The following is a 20,678-nucleotide window of genomic DNA, read 5'->3' as shown; positions in this document are numbered from 1 at the left end:
AGCTTGATATATATGAGCTGTGCATTAAAAACAAGTGATGTGTTGTTTAAATATAAGTGTACATAACTTTGCATGTGCACGCGAGCAAGAGATAGACTCCACATTTTGGGATATTACTTAATAGGTATCAGAGCTGCAATGGCTCAATACGTTCTACATTATATATCAATTAGTTAAGAAAAGGAGGAATTACTTCTATGATGTTTTGTAGAACACTTCTGTGCTGATACTCTCCATTGTTGAATAAATTATACAAATAGTTTACATGTATTCCAAAACCTCGTAGACAAAATCAATATTCCAAGGCACCACGGAATCAGAGGCCTGCAGACCCTAAAATACATCAAATCACCAACCCTAATCTTTGAGTGAGAGAATACAATAATTCCGTATTTTAAAAACAATTTAAATGCTTTGAAACCAAATAAATAATAAATCCATTCTTTTAACACTTTAAAAACAAATATTAAAACATAAAAAACATTAAGAATCCTCTGAAATATTAAGAAACTAAAAGAGTTTTGTTACTTTCCTGAAGTGGACGGGGCTTTTCAACCAGAGTCATGATCACAGGAAAGTGAAACCAAGGGTATTGCAATGGAATTTATAGCATGGAGATTAGTTGTAATCTTGGCACAGGCATGCAAAATAAATGATGCATAACAAAGAAAAGGTTGCAATTAATCTCTATGTTATAAATTCCGTCACAATACACATGGTTTCACTTTCCCATGTTCATGACTCTGGTCGAAAAGCCCCGTCCGCTTCAGGGAAGTAACAAAACTCTTTTAGTTTCTTAATATTTCAGAGGATTCTTAATGTTTTTTATATTTTAATATTTGTTTTTAAAGTTAAAAGAATGGATTCATTATTTATTTTCTTTCAAAGCATTTAAATTGTTTTTAAAATACGGAATTATTGTATTCTCTCACTCAAAGATTAGGGTTAGTGATTCAATGTATTCTGGGGTCAGGCTTGGGGTCTGCAGGCCTCCAATTCCATGGTGCATTGGATCCTTGATTTTGTCTACGAGGGTGTGGAATACATGTAAACTATTTGTATAGTTGATTTAACAATGGAGAGTATCAGCACAGAAGTGTTCTACAAGACATCATAGAGGTAATTCCTCCTTTTCTTAACTAACTTGGGATATTATTTACTATTTAATACTTGTAAAGGAGTAACAATTTTTCTCTTTTTGATTATTGCTTTCAGTAAACTATGGACAGTTGCTATTTATGGAAGAGATTAACCATGGAAGGTACATTAAAGGAAAATATTACATGCAACTATATACTAAAATAAAAACAAAAACATTTTTTTTTTTTATTTCTTATAAATTTGTGAATGTAAATAAGATGCCATTTATGTTATGGAAAAGAATGGAAGGTGCATAGAAGGAAAATACTGCAATGTGACTATATACTAAAATAAATAACACATAACAAAGAAAAAATTTCAGAACAGTTTAACTTGAATGTGGAGGTTTTAATATCTTTCAATTTTTAACTTGATTTGGCAAAGTAACATTGAAAATTGAGAAAAAAAATCTTCAGAAGCAACTTCATGGATAATGGTTTTTGTAGATAATGAATTAATTTACACATACCAAAAAAAAAAAAAAAAAATAGACAATTAGAAAGGATCAGCAATTGAAGTGGGTAAAGCCCTTTTTTTTTTTTTTTGTGCTAATAATGTATAAACTTGCTTCCTTGCATCACTTTTTCAAGATTATATGCTACTACAGTATACATCTTTTACTGAGGAAGAGAAATAGTCTTACTGTTCAAAGTACTGTTTCAAAGTTCTACAAACTTTCCAATACACACCACAAGTAAAAATCACAATCTTTTATAGTGTCCAGTCAAATTATAAGCATCATGTTTAACAGTAAACATGATGCTTATAATTTGATAATGTAATTTCAGTAACCATTCCCAAAAAAATAATGAAAACACTATGCAAAACATAGAAATTAATTTTTAAGGTTGGTCAATGATTTCACAATCTGGACTTGCAAGACAACCAAGATTGTCTTTTATATGATAGTCACACTATAAATAGTTTTATTATAAATCAACAGGGATTACCTTTATTTTAGATATAGGAAGCTTCATTTCCAACTCTCCTAGTCCAACTCGCTAATAATTCTTGAGGATGGCGATATCTATTTTGTAAAAGCAGGTGGGACATCTTCCCCACTGTCAGAACCGTAGTGTTCAGACCGTGCGGTCTCAACAATGAGCGCTCATGACTGCTGTCTACAAACACCATTACTTCTGGCAGCATGGAAACCATTACTTGGATTGGCATAAATTTAGATTTTGAGGTATAAACTGTTTAATAAATATGGACCAATTATTTCTTTCGGTCCTATAGCTGGACTTTAGAGTTTAATTTAGGGGTCTAATAAAATTGGATATGGGGGGGGGGGATTATTCTCTACATTCCTTAAGTCGGACTAGAACTTTTCGGGCGTCATGTTCACAGGAACGGAGCAATAATCGGTCCATATTTATTAAACAGTTTAGACCTCAAAATCTAAATTTATGCCAATCCAAGTAATGGTTTCCATGCTGCCAGAAGTATGGTGTTTGTAGACAGCAGTCATGAGCGCTCATTGTTGAGACCGCACGGTCTGAACACTACGGTTCTGACAGTGGGGAAGATGTCCCACCTGCTTTACAAAATAGATATCGCCATCCTCAAGAATTATTAGCGAGTTGGACTAGGAGAGTTGGAAAAGAAGCTTCCTATATCTAAAATAAAAGGTAATCCCTGTTGATTTATAATATAATAGAATATAGGAATTATTGAGCATTTAATAGCTCTCAATTATCAAATTAACTATAAATAGTAAATGCTCTCCAAAAGTAGCAGTCTGCATAAGGGCAGGCTTTCTGTCAGAACTGCATCAATTATTAATATACCTACCATGTTGTCTTCAATATATATGGACAAAAGTAATATTTTTCTGGTAAAAACAATTTAAAATAATATGATAATTATCAAACATACCTTAATAATTTTATTTAAATAGGGAAAATGTTCTTCATTCATTAAATCTTCAGTTTCCCAACGCTTTCTCAAAAATTTTCCTTTTATAACTCCCTATAATCAGAAGAACTGCATAATAAGTACAGAACATGTTTGGTATTTCAATATACTTGATTTTAGAATTGCACAAAGGATATACATTATACATACATCCTAATTATGTAAAAATTTTAATTCATTGGTGGCAATTTTTTTGTGCAGGTGGACTGTGCTTAATTGTGTAATGTGTGTGAATACAGCACCTTCAAACTAAAATGTGAATATAGTTACTAACTTTGATGATTAGATTAATTACTAACCTAATCATCAAAAAAAATTTCATATAAGAAATACTTCATTATGCTTTAACATAGGAATCTAAATCAGTGCATTTGTAGAAATCAAAGAAATTTTGGCACATTCATATATAGTTTAATATATATATAAAAAAAAAAAAAAATGGGGTAGTCATATCTTTTTTTTTTTTTTTTTTAGTAGGTCTTTTTTTAAGAAAAACCCCATGGATTTGGAATATTTTAGCTTACTGGCTCAAGAACATCATGATTTCAGGTTTTTGTTTATTTATTTATTTTTTATGCATATTCAAAGAGCTTTAGGCGAAATGCAATAAAATAAATATAATTAAATTCTTCAAAAACAAGCAGTAAGTAAAAAGAAAGATAATCTTGCAAATTTTCAGTTTGGTTGGATGCATTTAATTTTCAATAGGCAAATGAGCTGCAAGAAGGAAAAACATCAGTGAAATAAGACAGTATAAAAAGGCAACACAAAACAATGAACAAAATGTGTCATTGAATGGAACATGTCTGACAGGGTGGGGATGGGGTGATCATTTTGGATCAGTGAAAAATTCAGAAGAAATGCAAGGTGATATAAGTCAGCTCATATCATTAGGTAAAGAGGTGACAGAATCATTAGGTTGTAAAATAGGCAGAAGTACAGGGGAATATAATTTGGCAGGAAACCAAGTATCATTTCATTCAGGGGATTTCTTAATTTGTTTACTTCTACTGAAAGTTTTAGTGTATGCAGAAAACAGAGATTTCGATGCAATCCATGGTTTAGATAATAGACAAGAATTCAGAGTGAATAAGAAATAAAGGATTTCATCAGTGATGAAATCTTCTATTGCTTATTCTTCATTGAACTGATGAGTAAGTATTTTGGATCAGGAGATTTAAAAAATTGTAGTCCAACCAAAGAAAAGAAGAGAAATCACAAAATTATCCCATTTTCCACTGTTGTAATGCAAAATGACAGTTTAGAATGTATCAGTAACTGTCTAACTTACTAATTTAGTAACTAAGGCCATATTGCTCAGGGGATATGCGGTGGTCATTCCCTGACCTTTCCGCATCCTCCGTATTTGGTGGCTCACGGGCTCGAACCCCAGTCTAATCAAGAAGCATGTGCTACGCACTGCTGCTCCTGCCCACCTGGCTACGGAGGTGCCAAAGAGGGTCAAAAAAAACTCCTAACATCCTGTTGCTGAGAAAAAAATTGAGAGTATTAGGTGTGTGATAGGATCCTGGAATTCCAGTAGGAAAAAAATCCACAAACTGTGAAAAGTCATAATAGCAAAAGCCTCGGCATTTCTACAAAGTAGATCCATGTACAACTGGAAAATAAAACCAGCTAGAATTAGAAACATTAAAATTAGCAAGAAAAATTATCTTACTATTAGAAAACTTAAAATGGAGAATGTTGATACTATAAATGAATTTGTAGTATCTGACAACTCAACAACAGAATGTGGTTAGGGAGACTTTGTGCCAAACAGGGTCAATTGTTATTGTTATTTGGTTTTTAGGAGCATTAGCAACTAAGGCCATATTGCTCTGGGGATATGCGGTGGTCATTCTCTGACCTTTCCGCATCCTCCGTATTTGGTGGCTCACGGGCTCGAACCCCGGTCTAATCAAGAAGCATGTGCTACGCACTGCTGCTCCTGCCCACGGAGGTGCCAAAGAGGGTCAAAAACTGGAGATTCAAGATTAGGAGCTCTCTGACAAAGAATATAGGAATGGACACATGCACAAGTACCACCTTTAACATGCCTGTATCAGTTTTCAAAGTTCTGCAAGTGTCGAAAGAAAACTACTTTTTTGGACTTGTTAGTTGAAAATTTGCAAAACAGTAACAGAGAAGGCAGTATGTGAAGAATTCTTATTAAGTTATTGGATATTATCAAAATAAAAAAAGGCCAATTTATTTTAACCTTCCCAAAAAAAAAAAAAAACAGTCATCTAACACAATGTGAAATATGGATATACATACATAAGCATGTTTCAATAAATGGGGGAAAAAATATAGTTAAATGAAATCTATCATGAATAAATTTAAACCTAAGACAATCTGAAACTGATTAACCATATATTACTTTATTTAGATAGTATGAATCAGAGCTGAAATACTCAATATGTTCTACGTTGAAATAATATTAGTAAATTAATAAGAGGATAGAATGTATCGAGCCCGTGAGCCACCAAATACGGAGGATGCGGAAAGGTCAGGGAATGACCACCGCATATCCCCGGAGCAATATGGCCTTAGTTACTAAATTAGTTAGTAAGTTAGACAGTTACTGATACATTCTAAACTGATTATTTAATTATTTATATTTTACTTTAATTATTTATATTTTACTTTAATGTACCGGTAAGTTGTCGATTTTTTCGTTTTTTCCGTTTTAATTTCTGGAGGGTATCATACGGAAGTGTTCCACGTACTATATTGAGGTAAACTCCTCTTATTAATTTACTAATATTACTTTATTTAATGCAGTGTTTATTTCAAAAGCTTTGTTTAATACAGTGGTTTTTTGACATTACTGTATCATCAGGGATCCTGATTTCCTTCAGCTTTCAAGCAAATTATGTGATAAGTCTTTTAAGCAGCAATGCATTTGATGGCATTCACTGGTAATAGGGTTAATTAACAGCTGTCTTTTTTTTTTTTTTTTTTTTTTTTTGGAAAATCAACATTACACTTTCAGGTTCTCTAGTTTAATGCTTTCAGTTATATTTTCCAAGATGCAAATAAATATTTGCTCTTTATTTTGTTAAGAGCTCACTGTTGAGTTTATTATTTATAAAACAGCCTCCATTTAAAAGCAACTCAAGTAATGTAACCTAACCTGACATTTACAAAACGACAAGAATACTTACGTTTTGAGAACAATCAGCTAGCTATAGACATTTTTGATCTTATTGAAAAGCTGTAATGCTGTAACACATTCCTTCTAGGTTTCACTAGAAGGCAAGAAGCGTTTCAGTTTCCCAGTAACACAACAATGCCAGTTTTTCCACATGACATAAATATCTAAAATAAAACTGAGTAGTAGTACCATTATCATATGCCTAATGATCAAAGCAGTTAATTTTATAGTTTAAAAAATATATATTTCAAAACTTACTGGAAATTTATGTACACATGTTAATAACAACCAGAGGCGCTGTGAATTACAGTTTTCCCAACCACAACAGAGATCTTTTCTTATGGCAGGCCATAAGCTGCATTTAAATTCTTGCTCAGTCAGCTATAAAATAGAATATAAATGGGTTTTTTTTGCATATTTGTTGTGTAATCAAATATATATATATATATATATGATAAGGTAAAGGGTACTATAAAGAGCAGAGTTACAGAATTAATATCACAAACCAAGACAAAATAAATCTAATAAATGGTTCAAGAACAGCAATTATTCATTAGAAAACCTATATTTGTATATTCTTCTCATATTTGATCAGATGTATCAGATGATTAGACTATACTTTAAACATCTTGTAAAAATATTGCAAACTTCTTGTAAAGCTATAATTTAAACTATACTGGCTACAAACTTTGAGGTCTTATTTCTAATATTTACTCTATAATATTCTCCTCATAAACAGAGAAAATAAGATTATTGTATAATAGGTTTGATCAAATAAGGAGCAGTGAATGATCCTTACAATTCTTGAATGTGCATTAGATAAGTGTATTGTGAGCCCCAAATACAAAGCTAAAAGTTTGCTAAAAGTATTTGGGTCTAACAATAACTTTTATGGAGCATTGCATATGTTGTTAAGTGGCAATCTAACAGAAAGGTGCTTGGATCCACAATACTTGCTTTCCTCATTTGTCACTTGTACTGAAAATGGCAAAATTGCAATGTGGAACACTCACCATCCAGAAATTTTTGACAGATAAAAACTTCCAACATCCATTTTATTTTCCTGAGTTCGCAACATGCAACTTTTAGCTATTCCCAAAATAAAAATTGGATATGTAAACTGTAAATATTTATCGTTAAATAAAATTTTAAATATTTTTCAAGATTCACTGTACTTTTGGAGTAAACATTACATTTCAATAAGCTTTATCCTAGAAGCCAAAATTATTTTAGGAGATTTTTTCTTATGATATGCATCAAACTCTACTCCAATTTTAATTTTGTTTCAACTTTTTAAATAACTTAAGAGACTAACTTATAGAAATAAGTTAAGTCTTTTAGTATCTGGATGAGATAAATGGAGAGATGCTGAGGGCTACAGGCGAGACAGGGACAGCGTGGACATATTGTTTTTTGTTTTGTTATTTGGTTTTTAGGAGCATCAGCAACCAAGGCCATATTGCTCCGGGGATATGTGGTGGTCATTCCCTGACCTTTCCGCATCCTCTGTATTTGGTGGTACGGGCTCGAACCCCGGTCTAATCAAGAAGCGTGTGCTACGCACTGCTGCTCCTGCCCACCTGGCTACAGAGGCGCTGCGTGGACATATAGCCTGTTCCATAAGATCTGGAATGAGAGACAGATGCTGAAGGATTGGAAAGAAGATTTGATCATTCCGTTGTTCAAGAAGGGGAACAGGAAAAAGTGTTCCAATTATAGAGTCATCACACTCACATCACATATGAGTAAGCTGTATGAGAGAATGTTAGAGCGGAAGATAAGAGGAACAATTGAAAATAAGATGGCTGAGGAACAGTATGGCTTTAAGCCTGGCAGATCGACAGTGGATCTAATTTTCTGCATCAAGCAACTGATGGAAAAGTGTTATGAACACAATAAAGAATTATGGATGGCATTTTTGGATATAAAGAAAGCGTTTGATCCCGTAAAGAGAGAGAAAGTGTGGTAGGTTTTGGGAAACTTGAGGATAGAGGAACATCTTGTGGAAAGAATTGAGAATATGGCATCAATACAATGAGCAAAGTAAGAACAGTGATGGGGTTTACAGAGCGCTTCGAAATAACATCAGGTTTGAGGCAAGGAGACGTCCTGTCACCACTACTATTCATAGCTGTCATGAATGATGTGCAATGTAAAGTGGTGGAACAACTTGGACAGGACCAGATGAAAGTCATGCTCTTCGCAGATGATCTCTGCATATGGGGAGAGAGCAGGGAACAAGTGCAACAGCAAGTTGATATATGGGCTAGTATGGTCAATGAATTTGGACTGGTTTTCAGTCAGGAGAAGAGTGAAGTAATGGTTCTAAAGAGTAATGGCGAGCTTGATGGATACATCACAATGGAAGGAAAAGAGCTAACGGTTAACGACTTCAAGTATCTAGGAAGCACCATTACAAAGACTGGAGTGATAGACGAAGAAATAAGTAGAAGGAAACAAGCGGGCGGGAATTTCTATAGGCAGACAAGAGATCTGATCTGGAACAGGAACATACCACTGAAGTGTAAAAAGGCTATATATCAGGCCTATTACATACCAATTCTGATGCATGCATCTGAAACTTGGACTACGCGGGAAAAAGGATGAAAGCAGAATTCAGGGGGCAGAAATGAGATCTGTGAGGAGCATAGCCAGAAAGAAAAGATGTGACAAAATCAGGAATGATGTGATTAGGGAGAGAATTCAGGTTGAAAAACTCCAGAATAGGATTGAAAGGTCCCGTTTGAAATGGTTTGGACATGTCAAGAGGATGAATGAGAGGCGTTTGCCAAGAAGAATGTTTAATTTACAATTAAGGGACAAAAGACCAAGGGGGAGACCAAGAATGAGATGGCAAGACATAAATACAAGATGATAAAAAAGACTGATGTAGTAGTAGTAGTAGTAGTGGCAGCAGTGGCATTTGATGCAAGAAAGCAAGTGTATGAGCTTATGCAGCATCAGCCAAAAAAAACAAAAAAACAAAACACACCATTCCCTCCAAATGCCTGTCCAGTTCCTCCTTAAATTTATTCAACCTATCAAATTGCACAACGACAGATGGAAGTTTGTTCCAGCAATTAATCACCCGCTGGCTAAAGGCAAATTTCCGCACATCTAATCTACATGTCTTTTCTTAATTTGAATTTATGCCCCCTTAGGTTCGTAATCTGAACAAGTGGAAGGATCCCATCAGAATTCAGCGTGCTCAACCCATTCAAGGCCTTATACACCTCAATCAGATCACTGCGCAGGTGCCTAGTCTCCGGCCACTGCAATTTGCAGGAATGATGTGATTAGGGAGAGAATTCAGGTTGAAAAACTCCAGAATAGGATTGAAAGGTCCCGTTTGAAATGGTTTGGACATGTCAAGAGGATGAATGAGAGGCGTTTGCCAAGAAGAATGTTTAATTTACAATTAAGGGACAAAAGATCAAGGGGGAGACCAAGAATGAGATGGCAAGACATAAATACAAGATGATAAAAAAGACTGATGTAGTAGTAGTAGTAGTAGTAGTGGCAGCAGTGGCATTTGATGCAAGAAAGCAAGTGTATGAGCTTATGCAGCATCAGCCAAAAAAAACAAAAAAACAAAACACACCATTCCCTCCAAATGCCTGTCCAGTTCCTCCTTAAATTTATTCAACCTATCAACTTGCACAACGACAGATGGAAGTTTGTTCCAGCAATTAATCACCCGCTGGCTAAAGGCAAATTTCCGCACATCTAATCTACATGTCTTTTCTTAATTTGAATTTATGCCCCCTTAGGTTCGTAATCTGAACAAGTGGAAGGATCCCATCAGAATTCAGCGTGCTCAACCCATTCAAGGCCTTATACACCTCAATCAGATCACCGCGCAGGTGCCTAGTCTCCAGCCACTGCAATTTGCAGAACTTAAGCCTCTCTTGGTAAGAGGATCCCTTCATTCTCCTCACCAATCTTGTTGCCCTTCTCTGTACATGCTCAAGTAAATCTACATCCTTCCTAAAATGAGGCCTCCAGACCTGTACGCAGTACTCAAGGCGTGGCCTGATCATTGCCTTATACAGAGGGACAATCACCTCCTTCTCCCTGCTAGCAAAATTCCTATATATCATTGACAAAACCCCATGACCTGCCCTGGCAGCCTGTCTGCATTGCTCAGAAAACTTCATATCTGACTGCACAATTACTCCCAGGTCTTTTTCATTTTCTACCACCTTAAGTGTAGTACCACACAGTTGGTACATTTCTCTGGGGTTACTTCTACCCATAGAAGTAACCCCAGTACTTTGCATTTGTCAAGGTTAAACTTCAGTTGCCACTTCTTAGCCCATCTGCCCAAATTATCTAGATCCTGTTGCAGTAGCACACTGCCATTACTGTCATTAACAACCCTGCCTACCTTTGTATCATCTGCAAACTTCGACATTAAGCCTGATATATACCTTCATCAATATCATTGATAAATATACAAAACAACAGTGGAACTAACACCGAACCCTGTGGGACTCCACTAATAACATTAGTCCACGAAGAGCAGCACCCATTGATTACCACTCTCTGTCTTCTCCCACTTAACCATCCTTTTATCCATTGTAGCAACTTACCCTTAATACCATTCTGCTCCAATTCGTACAATAGTCTTCTATGCGCAACAGTGTCAAAAGCTTTCCTGAAATAGAAATATGTGATATCAAAATTATTTTTTGCATCCAGTTCCTTTGTAACCACATCATAATATCCTATCAAATTTGTCAGACAAGACTTTCCCTTAACAAACCCATGCTGTGTCTGAATTATTGATGCAGTCTTGTCTAGATGATCCTGCAATGCATCTTTTACCAGTGACTCCATTATTTTACCCGGAACAGAAGTTAAACTAACTGGTCTGTAATTACTCGTGTCACCCTTCGATCCCCCTTTGTGAATTGGGGATACATTTGCATATCTCCAATCCGTGGGAACCTCTCCTGAGTCCAAGGATGCTCTTATAATTATGGCTAAGGGTTTGCTTAGTTGCTTTGCCGCCTCCTTTAATATAACTGGATAGATCCCATCCACCCCAGGTGCTTTTCTTATGTTTAACTTCAACAATTTCTCCTCCACTTTGTTTTCAGTTATTACAAAATCATTAAGTATCCTGCTACAATTTGATAACCTTCTGCCATTTTCAAACCTTAATAATTCCTCATGTGTGAATGTAGATGCAAAATACTCATTCAGTTTGTTTGCTATCTGAGCAGGATCATAAACAGTCGAACCATCGATGTCATTAAGAGAGGAGGAAACTGGAGTGAAATCAACGACAGAAAGAAGTACATAGACAGGGCATGGTGGCGAGGCTTCATACGTCGACCCGTGGAATAGCAGAACGATGACAGATGGTGATGATGATGATGACTAACTTATAGAGATAGCAATAACTGTATTTTGAAATGGCATGGAAGTGTACCAAAGAAATAAACAATGCATTTTTAAGATTTCAAAAAATCGGTTTTTATTGTAGCATAATATCCAATGTACCTGTTTTAACTTACCTGACATAGTAACTCTTCCATCAATGTCAGCATGAATTCTTCAACATAACTTCTTGTCTGGCAAAGAGTTCTTAACAGTGTTACAATTTCAGGTAATTTTGAAAGGTCATCCCGTATTTTCTTTGACCTAATAAGTGCTCCATATACAAGCATTTGTCCAATTACTGAACTGCACATTTCCTATAATAAAATAATTACTTTTGGCATCAAAGTTTAAATAAATAACTAAAATTATAAATCTTGGATGAAAAGCATAATGTGGACAGATATTTAATTAAAGTTTAAAGTAACAAACACTAAATCTTCATTTTTTAAGACAAATGACACAATACTGGGTAATACATTGTGTAAAATGTATAAAATCACCAAATCCACTTTTTTTTAGACAAATTACACAATTTATTAGGTAATTAAAACTTATTTACTTACATGGTTAGGAGGTTTCCACAAGTTAAGTTCAGACTATAAAATGAATTCGAAAGTTGAATTCCAAATGTTGCCATAATTGGACACTAAATATTTAGTTAACTGGAACCACTTACACATTACAATTTTTACCAAGGTTCGATAGATTATGTAATGCACCTTAAGAAACACAGATTTAGTGTTTATTACTTAAAAATTGAATTAAACTAAAAATTCAAGAGTTTTATAATATATTTTTAAGAACACCATTTCAGAAGCCAAAAATAAAAAAAAATAAAAAAAATTTTTTTTCCGTTTATTTTTTTAATGAAAAGCCAAACCACAAAAGGTATTGAACCAATAATACACTGCCCAACAAAATTAACAGAACAAAATGTTTTGTGGAAATATTTTATTGGAACCGTGTCGGCGAAGGCAAATATTTGATATAATAGGTATACTGGCATGCAAATTCTGATTATCCAATAGAAACCAATCTACCACCTTACAGAGCCGCATGTTATGCAAATTATTTATGCCTATAAAAACATGGGTTGCAACCACATCCCTTCATTCCCATTTTTTGGCTTGCTCAGTGGGATAGCCACATCTACAGTAGTCAGGATGGCAAGTCATCATCATTTAGATGATTCTTTGAGATGGCAGGCAGTTGCAAGCAGAGGTGGCACACTGACTTCATGTGTCACACAGTATTGTCTCGGAACTATGGAAGCAGTTTCAGAAGATGGGAACCATTACAAGAAGAACAGCAAAGGTTGCCTGAGGGCTATGTCAACCAGAACAGACCGATATTTGGCTCTAAAAGCAAGATGGAACCCTATGATGTCCTGTCATCAACAGGTTGCTGCAGCCACAGATGAAAACATTTTCAACTGGACTGGGTTAAGAAGGCTCAATTCAAGTGAACTCTAGGCAAAGAAGCCAGTGTTTGTATCCCATTAACCCCAAACCACTGCAGAGCTCATCGAAACTAGTGCCATGAGCATGTGACTTGGAACCCTGACAAATGGGGCACAGTTTGGTTCTCTGATGAGTCTTGTTTTAGCCTACAAACAGATTCTAGACGTCATTTCATCTGGAGACAACGAGGAATGCAGTACCATCCCTCCAACACCAGAGAAAGGGACATTTACAGTGGAACCAGCGTTTTCATGTGGGGTGGAATAATGCTCAACGGCCGCACCCCTCTTCATGTTTTTGATAGGGGTGCCGTAACTGCAAAAAGGTACCGAAAACGGATCCTTGACCCCCATATGCAACTTTTTAGGGATGCAGTTGGCCCAGTTTTTTTTTTATGCATGACAATGACACTGAATGTAGAGCTCAAGTTATGGAGCAATATTTAAAAACTGAAAATGAATATACGCCATGGCTAGCACGATCACAGACTTAAATCCGATCAAACATGTATGGAATGCCCTTGGACATCACATTGCACACTGGCAGCAAGCTCCTCGGTCACTTGGTGAGCTAAGCTGCACTGGTGGAAGAATGGGATTTGTTGCCGCAGAATCTTATAGACACTCTTACATTGATTCACTGCTGTCAGGCACATTTAGCTATTGGAGGTGATATACACTGCCCTGATGTCATGTGACAACATTTTCGAGCATTTTGCATCGACTTCTGTAATGCGAACTTTTTCGTAATTCTTATACAACCTCTATAAATGTCCTTTATAGCTGTCCAAAATTGCTCGATGTCTCCATATTTCATCATTATTCTATGGTACACCACCATACCAATATTTTGTCCTGCTTCGTCACAAGCTACACAAGTTAAACCACATTTTCAACGTGTTCGGTTAATTTCGTTGAGCAGTGTATTAATACCATGAGTGGGTTGAAGGGCAAGAAGATAAAAGAAGATACGTGTAGACAGACTTGAATTTCTGTAGTTTGTAATTTTTAGGAAATACATACAAAGGGAGGTTGTTCCAGAAAAACTGAAGTAGAAAGAATAAATGAGAAGAAATGTGTTCTGCGAGTTTGAAGTTAAACAGTAAAAGAATGCTGAGTGGTTGCAGCACATATTCGGACTGGTTTGGAAAAGAGAGCAGGAATTACAAAAAACACACAAAAAAAAAAAAAAAAAACAGGCCAATTCAAAAGAACAGTGCCCATGGAAGTATCTACAGAAAAGGTATGCAGCAGAAGCAGAACTTCTATGAGAGAGAGTGGAGAGACTTTCTCAAGACAGGTCATTAACCTAATTGTCCTCAAAAGAAAATGAGCCTAGAAGCATGAGAGAAGTTTTGGGGGCACTGCCCCAGATTTAGCAGCAATATTCCATGACAGAGGGATTTGTGATTTGTGTGATTTGTTTGATTAACAGCTATTTAGAAGAAAAGTAACAACAAGAGCAAAAGAGAAAATCCAGTTTTTTAGATGCAGAGGAAAGAATATTTTTTATGTGCTTATGCCAAGAAAGATGAGAAATCAGGATAATCCCTAATATGTAACCCATCCACAGATGGGTAACATAAGCCAGTATATTAGCACTGGATCGACACTGATGGAATCCATAGTGGCAATTATCGATCAGATAGAAGATTTCTAGATAGTTTATGGTTGGCAGTTAATGTATTTCTCCATTACTTTAAAAAGAGTAGAAGTAATGCAATGGGGCAATAATTGGAGGAGAGATTTGTCACTCTTTTTTAGGAACTGGCTGGATATGAGCAAATATCCAAGAAGTGAAAATACCCATTGAATAAGAAAGTATAAAAAGGCAACACAGAACAGGAGTTGTTGTTGTTATTTGGTTTTAAGGAGTATTATAGCAACTAAGGCCATATTGCTCCGGGGATATGCGGTGGTCATTCCCTGACCTTTCCGCATCCTCCGTATTTGGTGGTCACGGGCTCGAACCCCGGTCTAATCAAGAAGCATGCACTACGCACTGCTGCTCCTGCCCACCTGGCTACGGAGGTGTCCAGAACAGGAGTAAGTTCAGGAGCACAGGTTTTGAGAACAAGTGGAGAAATACCTTCAGGACCTGGAGATTTCATGGCATCAAGATCGTTCAAAATTCTTATGACATCCTTTTGACGGAAGACCACAGGAGGCATTGAACAGGGTGTACTGGGAACGATAGTAGGTGATTTACTAAGATCATCCATACATGAGTTAGAAGAAAAGTAGGCTGCTAGCAGGTCAGCCTTATCTTTAGTGAGGTAGCAATAGAACCATCCGGTTTTGACAGAGGAGGGAACAGAGATGGGCAAAAGTTGTGGCCAATAACTTTGGCAAGAGACCAGAATGCTTGACCACTTGGGAAAGAAGCAAGTATTTTACTCTTAGCCTGTTCAAAATCTAATTTCGACTGATTAATAACTGCTTTACAATTGTTGCAAGCTTTAGTGTAGGCAGAAAATGAACATGGAGATTTGGATGCAAGCCAATCGCTATATGCAATATTCTTATCATGAACATTAGTACATTTAATGGAAAACCAAGGTTTAGATAGAGGATGAGATTTTAAGATGGAATATGGGATAAAGGATTTCATTCCTATAAGAATAACTTCACTGACATGACCTGAGCAAATGTTCATATAAGATTTAAAACAATAATCCAACAAAGGAAAAGAAGAAAATAAATCTTGCAAATCACTGAGAATGGCCACAAGAGAAAGTAATAATAGTAGTAATAGCCATATATGCAAGGAAGCCACAGGCTTTTGCTGCACTGGCTGGGGGGAAGAGCAGATGAGAAAATACAAATTATTTGCTTCCCTCCCCACATAAGTAACTGTCCAACTGACCTTTGAATTTATTCAAACTGTTAACCTCATCTACCATTGAAGCTAACCTGTTCCAGCAATTAATGACTCTCTGGCTAAAAGTAAATTTCCTACAATTTAGTCTAAACCTCTTCCCCTGTAATTTTAATTTATCAATGTAAATTAAAATGTAATTTTAATTTATTAATGTCAATAATTTTTATCATCGATGTCATTTATGAAAATCAGAAAGAACAGTAGTCCAAGAACCAAACCTTGGGAACAGTCCTTGGAGAAAGGTTCCATTGGAGAAGAGACCATCACCAAGTTGTGATCTGAGATGCCTAGACAAAATACTTAGTAGGGTTGTTTGTGAGAAAAGGATCAAGAGTGTTGACTGTGTGGTGAGGATTGTCTGGTATTCTGGTAGGTAAATGAACAATTGGTGCGAGGTCATTAGTAATTGCAAAAACCTCAGCATCTCAATCAGATGGGTCCATGTGACTGGAAAACAGCTGAAGTTGTGAACATTAAAATCACCAAGGAAAATTACCTCACTGTTAGGAAAGTTGGACTGGAGAAAATCAAAAAAAGAGTTCCAAGTGATTAGTGAAGTTGGGAGAACAATAGAGGCAACAGATGAATTTGACAGAATAGGGTAGAGAAAGTTAAGCCAGGGAAGATCGAAAAGAGGCGACTCCAAATTACTAAATCTCTAACAGGGAATATCAGAGTGGACATATGCACAAGTGCCACCTTTGAAGTGAATAATTAGAGCAAATGAGATGAGCAGTGGTTGAATCAACCGATAATTGGAATTTTTTCAGAAAAAGTAATTGGGGTTTGTCAGACTAAATGAAAATGGATATCACTGAAATTCAAACTGAGACCACATATATTTTTTAAATGAATGAGGAAGTGTCTGGGAAGGTTAGATCTTTTCACAGATAAGTTTGTTCTATTAGTTTGACTATTCATGATATATTCAGTAGTAAGAAAAGGTGAGAGGACATGTTGTATGAAGTAATGAAATTTTTGGATATGCGTACACATGGTAAGAATATACGCAGCTCCTTAATATAAAAACAAGGCCTCTGTAGCCGAGTAGTCAGGAGCGGGAGTGCAGTAGCACACGCTCTTTGAGTAGACCGGGGTTCAGGCCCCTGACTGCTGAATACGGTCGATCTGCCAACCCGCACTGGACCAGCGTGGCAGATTATTGTCCATTTCCCTCAGCGTGAATTGTTGAGGAGGCTTCCATCCTGCAGTGGGTTGATAATGGCTGCACTTTACCTTTTTTTTTACCTTAATATAACATGGCCTCGACAACACCCCCCATATGCACACTACTCAGACTCCCTCCGGTCACTATCTGGCAGAGTGGAGGCAGTGAGATTATACACTAGCTGATCTAAAGTTACAAATATGTTTGGTCTGGTGTACTAACTACCGGCTGGCCTGCAAACACCATTTTAGAACTATACCATCGAAATGTAAGGAAGAGATGAGGGAGGGTTTGCCGCTATGGAGACTAAACATGTTCCACCACTTCAAACCTCAAATAAACAAAGTAGTGGTAAACGATGGTATTGCCTGGCAACACAGAGGGGGCGGCATTCCTCCATGTGGTCTGGACACCACACCTCGTCCCCTGCTTACATTGGTTCACACCTATACCTAGGGTTACTAACAATTCCACCATTGTGAAGGTGCAAACAGAGGATTGGGCTGTCACGGAGTGACCAAACTTCACCGAAATTAGATCCACTTGACTTGAGTGTCACCCAAATATCAGTTTGATCAGTGTTTTAGACTCCAAGGTAGCAAGCACAGCTTGTCATACCTTATAGAATGTCTGTGACAGCCTTAAGGACCAAGAAATATATAGAAATAATTATAAGAATTATAGACTATAGATGATACACATATAAAAAGTTACATTTCATACTTTGCTACTGTAAGCTACTATTTTCACAAGTTTTTACTTGCTATTAGCTTCAATGTTCCTCACGATTAGAGAAAAATCTATTTATTTCTACTCCTATCACAAATGACTAATTTTCACCTTACCTAGCATTAGTTTGCAATCCCAACTATTTTTAACTCTGTCCTGCATAAGGCAGGTATGATAGACTCTTACACTGAATAATGTTCAATTCTGATATAAAAAAAGACATATGGATATATATATATCAAATATTAATATGTCAATATAATGACTAACCCTTTGTTACACAAATTATTCAGGCCTAAAATCAAAAGTCAAAGGCTCTTAACCCTTTATATCCTTGAATTCAGCAGGTGTGTGCACGCTCTCTCTCTGATTTCTTTCCTGAACATGACCTATCTCGATATAGTAAGTAACACCATTTTTCCTTTCTTCCTTTCACAGAATATCAAACCACTCAATTCAGCTTCATTGAAAATAGTAAATATTTCAGGAGCATTAGTAAAATAAAAAAGATCATCAAGGCAAATTAATTAGAAAATATTTTTTTCAACATTCAGAATATGCACTGAAGTCTTCAAAATACTTTATTTCAATAAGCCATTGTCATTCTATGGCTTCATGATAAGATAGGATGCACAGTGGTTTATGTTAATATTACTGTTAAATTGTATGGATATTTATAATTTATATCCTAATGCACTGAACCTTTATAACAGCATGGCATTGTGTGTGTGTGATTAATTTGATATGAAATTTTTTACATGAATCTATTAAATATCAGTGCTTTTGCAAGTGTAATTCAACCCCACATGCTAATATATTATATAGCTACCTAATTAGAATTCTTATTTTATAATTTTCTATCCAGTATTAATGATCAGATTATCCAATAAAAAGTTTAGGGTCAGTCTGTTTTTATAAGAAGCACTTTTGCAAACTTTAGCTGGAAATCATAATTAGCCAAACACCACATTCCTAGCATTAACTGTAACATGGCCAACAGAAATAGGTATGTATGAGCTATTCATTCTAATTAGATACTGGTCACTGTACACTGGTTTATACAGGCCTTTGACAAATTTAACAAAAGGTGTCTATACAGAACGAATGGATTGTTTTAATGTTAGAAAATTGGCTAATTATCATTCACAGTTAAAGTTTGTAAAATGCTTCATCTTATGAAAATGGACTAATCCTAAATTTCATATTGGATAATCTGTTCATTAATTATAGATATAAATTATATAATAAACACAAGATATCAATACAATATAAATACAAAATATATTTATAAAACATACATATAACTACTGGCAGCTTTTATTAAGCCAGTTTTATCTTTGCTGTAATGCTAATAAGAGTACTGCATCCACAGTTTAATGCTTGCTAAAAAGTTAATACCTGTTTTCCAGTAATGGGAATGTTCTTTTTTATTAATTCTAAAACATCATCAATCGAAATTAGGCTAACTGTCTTCAATATCTGAAAAAAATGAAATTAATTTATAAATTTCACTAGAATGGTCACAGAATCTATTTTATATAATAAAAAATAAATTTACATGCCATTTTTAGTTATATACTTATAAAAATGAATTATGATAGGGAAAAGAGAGAGACTCTTCTATCAGTCTACGTAAACAAATTCCCATTAGATAACCAAATTAATACAGTAAAACTATTATCCGGCATTTCATCCAGGGATTTCGGACATTTCAGTTATCTGAACATCTCTAATATCATTAATATTACTTTTCCAAAGCATTAATAATCTGTTGATGGATTAAATTTTTGGAGATAAAATACAAACTTCAAAATTCAATTCTTGCAAGCCAATTGGATTAACCAAACACAATGGTAACTTTGTATATGACAAGTGCCATCAAAGCAGTAAGTAATTATTTGTTTCATGTGTGTAGGAGGAAGAATGCCATCAGCACTGAGCTTGCTCAATCCATTCAAAGCCTTAAACACCTCAAACAGATCACCTCATAGGTGCTTAGTCTCCAGATACTGCAATTTGCATACACAACACCTGTCTTGGTAAGATCAGGCTTTCGTTCCCTTCAATCTTGCTGCCCTTCTTTGCACATATTCCAGCAGATCCTCATCCTTCTAAAATGAGGTTTCCAGATCCATATTCAGTACTCAAGATGTGGTCTAACCATTACCTTATACAACAGGATAATCACGTCATTATCCCTGATGAGAAAATTCTTATATATCGTTGACAAAACCTCATGAGCTGTCCTAGCAGCTTGTTTGCACTGCTCAGAGTACTTCCTCTAATTAGAAAATTCCTTGAGTTCTTTATTATTCTCCTCTATACTGAGTGTGGTACCACAGTTGGTACACGTACTTTGCATGGGTATTACTGCTATCCATATGAAGTACCTTGCATTTGTCAATATTAAACTTCAATTGCCACTTCTCAGACCATCTGCCTAATTTGTCAAGATCTTGTTGCAGTAACATACTGAGATTACTGTTATTAACTACACTGCCAACCTTCATATCATCTATAAACTTAGACATTAAACCTGATATACCTTTGTCACTATCATTAATAAATGTAGAAAACAACACTGGGCACACCACTGAACCCTAGGGGGGACTTAGGCGCCTCCGTAGCCAGGTGGGAAGGAGCAGCAGTGCATAGCACACGCTTCTTGATTAGACCGGGGTTCGAGCCCGTCACCACCAAATACAGACGATGCGGAAAGGTCAGGGAATGACCACTGCATATTCCCGGAGCAATATGGCCTTAGTTGCTAATGCTCCTAAAAACCAAATAACCAACCAACCAACCTGGGGGGGGGGACTTGCTAATAACGTTAGTTCAA

General features: G+C 35.8%; 1 protein-coding gene across 1 annotated transcript in view; it reads right to left on the bottom strand.

Annotated features, from left to right (window-relative positions):
- Mybbp1A (MYB binding protein 1a) overlaps positions 1-20,678 on the bottom strand; it is a 122,900-nt gene that overhangs the window by 88,226 nt on the left and 13,996 nt on the right. The window contains exons 3-6 of the mRNA XM_090370373.1: positions 19,238-19,318; positions 11,737-11,916; positions 6,473-6,595; positions 3,019-3,111 (exon numbers count right to left, since the gene is read on the bottom strand). Coding sequence (XP_090226499.1) covers positions 3,019-3,111; positions 6,473-6,595; positions 11,737-11,916; positions 19,238-19,318 — 477 coding nt within the window. The remainder of the gene's footprint in view (positions 1-3,018; positions 3,112-6,472; positions 6,596-11,736; positions 11,917-19,237; positions 19,319-20,678) is intronic.

The sequence above is a fragment of the Mastigoproctus giganteus genome, chromosome 3 (assembly GCF_048544385.1).
Source record: "Mastigoproctus giganteus isolate SK-2022 chromosome 3, ASM4854438v1, whole genome shotgun sequence".
Taxonomy (NCBI): Eukaryota; Metazoa; Arthropoda; class Arachnida; order Uropygi; family Thelyphonidae; genus Mastigoproctus; species Mastigoproctus giganteus.
This window is presented reverse-complemented; position numbering and strand designations above follow the sequence as displayed.